At 33.3% G+C, this 11,118-nt stretch overlaps 1 protein-coding gene across 6 annotated transcripts in view; it reads left to right on the top strand.

Annotated features, from left to right (window-relative positions):
* The window catches only part of LOC143238412 (tyrosine-protein phosphatase non-receptor type 9-like), a 53,710-nt gene that overhangs the window by 634 nt on the left and 41,958 nt on the right, over nucleotides 1-11,118 (top strand). Inside the window, exons 1-2 of one of the 6 annotated variants that reach the window (XM_076478612.1) lie at nucleotides 75-189; nucleotides 9,593-9,663. In XM_076478612.1, the coding sequence (XP_076334727.1) occupies nucleotides 9,631-9,663 (33 nt within the window). In that variant the 5' untranslated portion in view covers nucleotides 75-189; nucleotides 9,593-9,630. Of the gene's footprint in view, nucleotides 1-74; nucleotides 313-425; nucleotides 710-3,991; nucleotides 4,013-9,592; nucleotides 9,664-11,118 lie in introns of those variants that run through there. The other 5 variants (XM_076478611.1, XM_076478616.1, XM_076478613.1 and 2 more) reach the window with 5 other exon arrangements.

Below are 11,118 nucleotides of genomic sequence, written 5' to 3'. Positions count from 1 at the left end.
TACTTATCTTCAAATCTGATACGTAGATAATTTTATTTTATTTTATTGTTCTTTTTCTCGTCGAAAATCACACAGGAAGTTGGATTTCTGTTCATTTACTCAGGGTATAATATGGTTATTCTCAATATAAATAACAAACTTATAAGACCCTAAATAAGCGATTTTGTTCATATTTTCGTCCGTGAACAGGTTAGCGTAGCCTAAGATTATTTAAACATTATTACAAAACTAGCATCAGTATTACTATTATTTATTATTAGTACTATTATTCATTTATTGTAAATTTGAGGAAGTTTATGTGGTGAGAACAAGGTATTTCTTCAATAGATATCTTTTCTATTGATAAACTATTATGTTGCCAAAATGTAGAATTGATATTACTAATAAAAAATAATAAGTAGTTTCGCTTTTAATTTTATTGGCTAAAGTATTTAAATAATTATTATGTCACTTATAAGTTTCGTTTTGAGTAACAGACTGATTTCGTAATAAACGTTGAATGATTTATAAAAGAGTAAATGTATAACATCTTTAATTTCTAATATTTTAAAATACGTATGAACTTCAAGTGAAGTACTGAAATTCGAAACGTCAAATTGAAACTTAAACGATGCTGCTAGTAATAGGTTTCTAAAGTTATACTGCCAGTGGTGTGGTACGTAATATCTTAGGGTACAACAGTGTTATTAAGGTATCGGGTGTACTAAATGTAAGTTATACTTGGTCTTCGTAATTTAAGGCTTTTCGTTTATTTGGAAATAACTTTCATTTTGTCCATTTAAGGATGTAGCTTGTAAAATTGAAGCAAGATGTTGAATAAAACGTATTGTAAACAAGTTTGATAAAAGTAACAAAATATTTGCGAGCTTTATTAATTTTTTTTTTGTATTAATGTCATAATAATTTTCTGTTGCTAACTTCATAAATAATCGTCACAATAATAGTGATTTTATCATTGTACACTGCATAACAGATCTGCCAATAAGTCTGTAAAATATCCAGTTGGTATTGTGTTTTTACATTAATTTAATAACCTCAACTCGTATACTCTCATGTTTCTCAACATGTGTGTTATTGCTTATTTTGTAATACTAGGAATACATAACATGTTAATAAAACTTCTAATGGTTAAAACTTGCTGTGGACTTAGTATAATAGAAACAAACATATTAGCTACTGTTCTTACAGTACAATAATTAATTCTACAATATGAGATATATTCCTCCACACTGCTTTTTTCTTCTTAAATCTCAGTGTTTACTGTGGCTTTATATCTGCTCTTATATTCTTTTTTTTTTCTTTCTCTCTGAATCTTAGTTTAATAATGTGAGAGTAAACTCCATTTTTTACTTTATTTGCTTTTGGTGTTTGTTCTTAATGTTACACAGACTATTGCCTCTGACATTGCAGTATGGCTTGTTTATTAGGGTATATCAGTTCCTACCTTGATAGTAATTTTTATTTTGAGACATTTTTATGTTTTTAATTTACTTTCTTCATTCTTATGGTTATATTGCTCCACATTTATTAATTCTTGTTTTAATACTTCATGTTTTTTATGCATATGTTTGGTAATCTGTAATATCTTCATCAACTTTTATGTATTGTTGTTGATTTTATATTATTTTATTAGGGTTTTTTGGGGCCATTGTTTTAGCTTGTATATCATTTCATACAATTTGTTGGTTTCATTCTGTGAGGTATCAGTCTGTATTGGTTTTATATGTATTTGTATCTATATTATGTGTGTTATTCAATAGCTACTAATAATGATAATGGTATTAATTTTATGTTTTATATTTAGTAATTCTGATGTGTGCTCTTTTTTATTCCTTGTAATTTGTATACATTTTTTCCCATCTGAATATTCATGTAAAAGTCTTGATATATGGACAAGGTCATTACTGTACTGCCATCCCTGAGAAAAAGCAAATATTTAAACCAAATCAATCTGTCTGGAAAAAAAAGTTTCCTACCTTAAACCTAACAGGTGTTAACCAAATCTTGTCACATCTCATCCTGTTGTCTTCAACACAAAGAAATCTCGTACTTTTTAACAATTCAAGATATAATCCCCTCAAGTTGCCTGAATCTCTAAACTTGGTACCATTTAGTTCTTTTCTTCATATGATATATATATTATACAACCTTCTTAAGTGCAACTTGCCATAAGTAATTTATCCCTACCTTAGAAACTTGACCCATAGATCTAATCATTTTACTTCTGATTTGACACATCCCTACTGACTGTTTAGTCATTACATCCTGCACAAAGGATTATTCGTGCTCCTGTATCACTCAAATAAGTGAAAACTTGTATTATAGTTTCCATCAATAAACCTCCAAAATAGCTTTTTTTTTGTTTTACATGATTGATGATTGAAAAAAGAAACAAAACTTTCTTTTATACCTGTAAGTAATTTATCTTTGTTACATTCTAAACCTCGACACCAGATGTAGCTTTTCTGTGTACTTCAGTATTGAGATATCACAGGACTTGTTCCAATTTTAATCTCAAAATTCTTTTCTTCCATGCCTTCAGGGCCTGGCATGGCCGAGCGCGTAAGGCGTGCGACTCGTAATCCGAGAGTCGCGGGTTTGCACCCGCGTTGCACTAAACATGCTCGCCCTCCCAGCCATGGGGGCATTATAATGTGACGGTCAATCCCACTATTCGTTGGTAAGAGTAGCCCAAGAGTTGGCGGAGGGTGGTGATGACTAGCTGCCTTCCCTCTAGTCTTACACTGCTAAATTAGGGACGGCTAGCACAGATAGCCCTCGAGTAGCTTTGTACGAAATTCAAAAAAAAAAGAAAAAATCCATGCCTTCAACATTCAAAGAGGCAAATCTATTGTAGTTACCTTGGAGCTTCCTTTGTGTGCCATAATTTTGCATTTTTCTTCCTCTTTCCTCAAAGCTGTAATCTCTTTACTTTATTACTGTCTTATTTGCTTGCTTAAATAACTTACTTATTTCTTTGTATATATATATTTCAGTACTTCTCTCCAAAGCAGACTAAAACTTTTTCTCTCGCACAAATTAGAGATAATTAGCTCGGTGATTGATTTAATAAGTTGTTACCTACAGTTTTTTGATTAAGTTTAGACTGTTCAGCTTGATCACCTAGTGTCACAACTCGTAAAAGATCAACTAGTGTAAATTAGTGCTTACAATTATTGCTATTTCTTATTATTCCACTCACACCCACGTGACTTGACAGTTAATGTACAGGCTTATGATGTATGTGGTAGACAGAGCACAGATAGTCCATTTCATACTTTTGCACTTAACAACAATGAAACAGAGTATCATAACAATTGATTAGTTGAATGAAATTAATTGATGACTTTAATTAATTGATTTATCAAATTCTAATAATTGCCTAGAGCTTTCAAGTATACTTTATACTGGTATGGGTGTTGATACTTTAATTGAAATAATGTGCTAATACCCATACCAGCTGTCTTGAAAATATATTTTTACTTCACTTTGGTTTCTCCTCATCACAAGTTGTGGAAAGTCTGATAAAAGATACTGTGTGAAGTCATTTAACAAAGTTGTTAGAATTGTATTGGACAGTAAACATGGTTTCAGTAAGGGAAATCTTGCCTTGCAAATTTCTGACATGCTTTTGAAAACTTTACTGCTTATCTAGATAAGGGTGTAGATTTGATGTGTTTGAATTTTCAAAAGTATTTAAAGTGCCACATAAAACACTTGTAAAGGAACTTATCTCTATAGGTGTGGGGTACAAGTTAACTGATTGGATAGAAGAGTGGCTTTATGGAAGAAAGCAGATGATTGTTATAAATGGATTTCAGTCAAACTGAATTAATGTTTTAAGTGGTGAACCTCAGGGTTTATAGAACTTTTACTCTTCTTGATTTATATTAATGACACAACAGAAGGAATAGTCAATAAATTATTTAAATTTGCTGACGATATCAAGATCGTGGATGTTGCTGGCTGTGAAGAGGATGCTGCTGATTTACAAAAGGATTTAGATCATTTAGTGAGTTTGGCAAATAAATAGTAGATGGGTTTTGATTATGATAAATGCAAGATATTGCATGTTGGTTATCATAATTTGAATTATAAGTATAATTTGGATGAACATAACCTTAATAGTGCCATTGGTTAATAGTTGATCAGTCTCTTAAACCATCCAAGCAGTGTGCTGTTGCTAGTGGTAGGGCAAATAGAATTTTAGGTTGTATCTACAGAAATATTGAATACAAATCTAAATAGGTTACAATTTCATTGTACAAGTCACTGGTTAAGGCACGTGTGAAGTATTGTGTTCATTCATGGGCTCCTTAGCTTAGGAAAGACATTTAATTGTTGGAAAGCATTGAGAGGAAGTTTACTGAAATGGTACTGGGGATGGAGGGATTGCCATATGAGGAGGGATTAAGATCCTTAAAATTTGTTTCTTTTGATAAAAGAAGAGTTAGAGAGAATCTGACTGAAGTGTTTTATATTGTAAAAAGTTAGTGATAATGTTGATGCATCGACATTTTTCACACTTAACAGCAAGAATTACAGAACTATGGGACACAAATATAGGTTAAGGCAAAGAAGTTGTCTTCAGCTAAAACAATTTTATTTTTCAAATCATGGCCCAGCATAGCCAGGTGGGTTAAGGTGTTCGAATCGTAATCTGAGGGTCGTAGATTCGAATCCAGGTTGCGCCAAACATGTTTGCCCTTTCAATAGTGGGGGCTTTATGATGTGATGGTCATTCCCATTATTCATTGGTAAAAGAGTAGCCCAAGAGTTGGTGGTGGATGGTGATGTTTAGCTACCTTCCCTCTAGTCTTACACTGCAAAATTAGGGATGGCTAGTACAGATAGCCCTCAAGTAGTTTTGTGAAAAAAAAAATCAAAACGAAGGATTAGATAAATTGAGTGGGTTGCCTTTAGATGTTATGGAAGCAGTAAATTTGAGTGAATTTAAAATAGAGCTTGATAGATATATGAATAAGGACTTGCTTTAAACTGTTAAATTTATTTAATAGTTTTAATTTGGCTTAGAGGATATAGTCCCTAAACTTTGTGTTATGTTAATGCATGTGGATTGTCATAATTTCAATTAAAAATATAGTTTCAAGATAATTATTTGCCTCTACCCACAAAGGAAACTAGAATTATATCTAGGGGAGGAAGTATATCATAAAAACACACATTAAGAAAAGAACAACTAGATGGGATGTGATTAAAGTGTTTAAAATCATAAAGCTTTCTTGTATGGAACTGGTGTATTCAACCAACCTTGTGATCCCATAGTAACCATCAGTGTTTCCACACTATAACTTTTTAAATGTTTTGTGTATGCTTACAAAATAATGCAAACTTTCATTAAACATTAATTCTTTTGTACACAAAGTCTGATATTTTAATTACGTAATTTTACTAACGATTTACCCACGAATATATGGAATCAACATGTTGACTCTTTCAAGTTCAAGTAATTCTTTACATTAATATTAAAAATACTTCAGCTATAATATTTTAGATTTCATTTATATATCCTATAAGACATCCTACAGAATAATGTCACCTTCTACACTGTGGTGACTTCACAGAAGTTTACTATGCAGCTTAATTTGGTGTTGGATGCTTAAAATTTTATGCAACACAAACTTGTAACAAGAAAAAATGGGTAAAAAAAAACTGTCTTAGAAGGGAGAACTAATATTGTCCAGTAATAGCTCAGGCCATGCTTCTTTTCACTATGTGTTAGTAGTAATGACAAGTTGTGTAGGCCTAGAGATGTCATATATACATCAAATGAACTGAGTGGAGCTTATCAGAAGTTACTCCTAAAACATATTTAGATAAGATGCCATATGTTTAGTGTGGAGAATTGACCTATGGCACAAAAGAACTATTTTATAAAATGCATTAGAAATAAGTTTGAATAGTTACACAAAACTTTCAGAATTGTTAATATAGTAAAACATTTATTTCTCTTGAAAATCATTCCATGAAAGTTCCTCATTAGAAATGTTAGTTTCACTTGAGGATCACAGTACGTGGATTGCACAACGCATGTAACCTACATGCTGTTCAGTGAACACATCAAGATTTATCATTTGGAGTAATGCATATAACAAAATCATGGCACTTGGGAATGAGAAACACATGGCTAATGTAGGTGATAATGTTCTTATCACTGGAATAAAACTATGAAAAAATGTAAAGAGAAATGTTGGAATTTGTCTACAAAATGATTTAACTTATTTTAAGCTTGGGTTTTTTTTTTGTACCATTAAAAGATTTAGTTTACCATTATGAAATGTGTTTATCTGGTATCTAGCTCATAACATAGGGCTTGTTTACCTGTTTAACCATGCTGTAAATGGAACTGCAAAACCTAGTTACTATTGGAGGCAACCTTATTGTTACTGAAGGCTGTCTACTGGTTTTCAGGTGCAAGGTATCAGTAAGAAATGGTGAGGTCTCCACTGTTTAAGTTCAGTTTCAAATCTGATATTGATAATAATGCCAGAACTAAGAGTGACTCTTTTAAGAGCAAGTGGACAGCTGAATACGAGAAAAAAAAGTCACAAGTATATTAACTTTTGAAGGAAATGGTTGCCCTTGTCTTAGTCTTGAATATCATATGTTCTGTTGTATATGCAAACAATTTGGTAAATGTAAATCTAATGTCTTTTCAGTATGAACCAAAAGCTGTAAGACTGAATAACAAATATATGTGAATTTTCTTTGACATGCATAAATATGCAGAATGCAAAGAAGGGATCAGATAAGCCCATTCTTGAATATTGATTATTAAAGTGACTTATGTGAATGCAACTGACTTTGAATATGTTAAACAGATATTTATAACTCATTCCATCTTTGTGATGTATAGAAACATTTTACTTATCTGAAATCACTGCTATCATTACAAAACACATGGAGTAGAAATACTGAAGAATTATTAAGGTGATGAACAAGCTGCAGTGTTTTGTAATCTTAAAATTGAAAACTATTGTAAAATAATCATTTTGTTTTCTCTCTCTCTCTGAAGTGCAATTCTTCACCTGACAGCAGTGTAACTGAGGAAGATATATGCTCATAAAAGACAATAAGCCAAAAAATATCTTAGTTATCATTTGCTTGAGGAAGCTAATATAGAACACACAAGAATTACATTAGATCTAGCCATGAAGAAAAATGGAAGACAAGACTTGTTGGTGTTGACAGTGCTTCAGTAATGCTGGTTGTAAAAATTCTGTCGCACTTGATTGCAGTCCACACAGATTAGAATTAACTGTAAAAGTGCAGTTCATGGGGCAGCCACTGATGAACTTGCATATATCCCTGCTAGATATTTATAAGTTCTAACCTTGCTTCTTATTGAAGGAGAGGATAAGGCAGGAAAAATGTTGGACTTGAAAATCCTTTATCAAACAGAAGCCACTGGAATATATTGTAAAGTCCATCATTACACTCATTGAGCAGAAGATTCCCTGACCTAGTTATACAATTGGAACAAACTATATAACACCTGAACCCCCACTAGTTGCAATGAAAGTACAGTAAAGGGTTTTATAACATTTTGAAATAAGTTAAGTTGCTCCTACACTGAGCTTTCTACTTCATTTATACAGAGTGGTTACAGTGATGTTTGTATCCAAATGTTGTTCAGGGAAAACTTGAGTGATGTTTCTTACTTTGTTAAATTTATGAAATCCAGACACTATTTTCATAAAACAGTCTGCAGACAGTGAGATTAAGGGACACCAGCTTAAGATATAGCTTGGATATGACTCCAGTTAAGGCAGTGTTGCTATTCTAGTAGGGTGTTTGGCATGTGAAACAATTTACCTTTGGTAGTGTTACAGGCTACAATATTGCAGTGGTTTAAGAGGAGTCTAATCTAGAGGTCAGGAGTGATTATAGGAAAATAATATTCCACCTGAAGTTTTGGAGTAGAATGGTGTTTGCATATAGACAAGGTGGGTCCCCTTATTATTCCTTAGAAATGCACATTATGGATATCTTGGTGTTCTTTATACATTAAAAGACCCATAGTTTGCCCTGTAAAAGTATATAAAATCAGGTCATTTGCAGCATTATTTGTGGGGCCATTAAAATTTATCATTCCCTATTATGGAAACCAAGTAAGATTAAAACTTTAATGGACTTTGCTTAAAAAGTTCAGATTTAAACAGTTTAAATTAAAAATAATATTTTTGAAGTTAGACATGTTAAGGTAGATTGTAATTTTTTTTTTAAGATAAGCGAAAGATAGATATGGATCTTTGAGTGGACTCTGAGGCTACTTCTGCGGGTGATTCTCAATATTTTGGAAAGACTTTATATTTTTTTTATGTGCCTTCTTTTTCATTTGTTGAATTTTCAGCCACCCTCTGGGTCAGTGGTAAGTTTACAGACTTGCAACTTGGGTTTGATCCCTAGGGCAGAGATGACAGTTGCCTCACAGTTGCTTTGCTCTCACGAAACCACATATATTGCCATGATCTTTAAATGACTTATGAAACATAAACAGAATGTCACTCTCAGCACAGTTGTTCTACATCTTTTCCATATTCTGGGGGAAAGTGGAAGGTTCCTTGTCCACTCTGTTGGGGAGTAAGGATGAATATTCATAATTCTAGGCTGTACAAGTTCTGTTTTTTTGATTAATTAAGGCATACACAATCATATCATTCCAAGCCTTAGTTGTTACCTTTAGGGCTTCTTCAGGTGGAGGAGAAGATATGTATGCTTAGGTATTACTTGCCTTCTCATCGTGATTTTGATGGTATGGAATACAGCACTCTATGGTTGCAGGTTGGGTTCCAGTCAAATGTACATCTTTATATAAAGTTGTGGTCCAATTGCCCCAGCCACCAGTTTGGGGTATGGAGATTACAATGCCTTAATTCCAACTCAAACTATCAGAACCTCTGCAATCTGGTTTGGGATGGACAATAGTGATGATTATTCATGTACACTTCCACCCTTTATATACGAACTAAACTCGGAGTGAAGAGCATACCTGTTCTGGATATTATACAGTTCCTCCATTTGGTTACCACTCTTATCTCGGTACACCCATAATCTATGAAGATGCTTTTGGTATGGATAATGTCCTCACTGGCTCCTACACCTTGTTAATGTGGGATTCTATCTAAAAATGTGAGTAAAGGTAAATATGTTTTGGAAGTGAACATTTCTAATAATATCTCCACTTCCTCCTGCTAACAGCTGCTTTTAGAGGTTGAGATGGTGTCAGTCTAAAAAAGTGGTAAAATTATCTGAATGAAGTGCTTATATACAAGACTAGGATAGAAGAAGCATTGACACAGGTGGAGAGTATTACAAGACATGTATCACAAAAGGCAGTTGAGTAGGGTATGAAAGAATGAAGCAAGGGTGAAGAAATCAGACTAATGCTAAGAGGTGCAAAGAAGAAACCCTGGTGGTTGAATAATAGCTATAAGTTGTAGCAGAAGTAAATATTATTGAAAATATATTTTCAGTTTAGGAAGATGTTAACTTCAAAGTTTTTAAACAAAATATGAAACCTGTCTTCTACATTTGTATGTCAGATTAATGCTATGCATTTATTTTGCAGAAAAAGAAGAAATAATATTGATTTGTGTTAACTGAATAATGGCAGCAACACTTACACCATTAGAAGAACAGGTAAGATTACAACTATTGTTGTTTGTCTTTTTAATTCTGTATTTCTTGATTAAATTGGGAGTAAACTTTTAATGGAAAATGTAAAAACCCTGATTTAAACTGCATGCATAAGTAATTTTTGTCACAAATTATCATTGCTTTTTTCTATCTTTCATTCAAAATATGAGATTAGTGATTTGAATATAGTGCATATCAATGTGTTGGAAATTGCATGATTTTTTATTAGGCTTAATATGCTAATTTGAGAGTATTGTAACACACATTGAATGTCCACTGTAACAGTTTTTGAAATATTCTGTACTTTTCAAACTTTCCTGATTAAAACTTGTAATTCTCAGTGTGCCTTCCAATACAGTACTCTCCATTAGCTTTTCTTGTTTTGTGCTGCCCTCTATTTTTTTTTTTCTGAACACATGGCACAAGCCTTCCAACCCCCTTTTCTGTTGGAATCCAAAGTTTCAACACATTTCTCATGTAAGTCACTATGCATCAACTCTCCACCAATAGAAGAGCACTATAAACATGTATATAATTCTACGTGCCACTACCAAACTATTACTTTTCATTTGGCACTCAAGTGCAAATGTCTTTCATGACAACACTTTTTACCCTAAAAGTAGTTTTAATTTCCTCTAACTTTGTTCAACCTTTTTTAATGTCATTTCAATTTTCTTTTGAGAGCATTTGGTTTACCCATGTTTGTTGTACATTTTCAGTGTATCATCTTGTGCATGAATTGTAAAGTTAATATTACCAATTTGGGTGCATATCACTTGTATGTTCTTGCATGTTTAGCCATAGGTGTGGGCGACACGTGAGGGAATTTTGTGACCTTGCTTCTCAGGAAGATGAAGCACTACATGTAACGTGTTATCTCCTGTTCGTGCACTTATTCTTCCTGTACTATGCTGATGATAATTTTGATTTCTTCCCCACAAAGTTTGGTAAGCCATTCCATAACTTCCTAAAGATATTGTTCAGCTTTTTTCCTTTTTTAACTTCCTCTGGGATCTAAACATCCACCAACGTATTTGCCGTGCGTGGCTACCTGTGAAGGGGAGAAGAGGATCCTGGTGGTTGAGGGGTCCAACCCTAACACACCAACACACCATTTTGGCTTTGAATTCCTGTAGATGGGCAGCCTTTGGGTGGCCCACCATGGATCAGTCGGCTGGTCCACTCAGGCTATTGCAACCAAGTACCATTGTTGGACGTTCTCAACAGGTGTTGTGGACATTGTATCTGATGCTGGTGTTTGGGTATAGTTCTCATGAAACCCTGGCATTGCTGCAGTGTCCTTGTTTGACATTGTAGTGTATCTCCTCGAAAGGCTCCATGGTGGGTGGGTTCAGTGGGCACCAAAATTTCCATTTCTTTATTATGGATACTCCAATAAAAAATCTGAATAAAATAGTGAAAAAAACAGTCTATAGGTAAATGAACATGTCTTGAAGA

The sequence above is a fragment of the Tachypleus tridentatus genome, chromosome 13 (assembly GCF_004210375.1).
Source record: "Tachypleus tridentatus isolate NWPU-2018 chromosome 13, ASM421037v1, whole genome shotgun sequence".
NCBI classification, from domain to species: Eukaryota; Metazoa; Arthropoda; class Merostomata; order Xiphosura; family Limulidae; genus Tachypleus; species Tachypleus tridentatus.
Note: the sequence above shows the minus strand (reverse complement) of the source record. Positions and strands in the feature narration are given on the sequence as shown.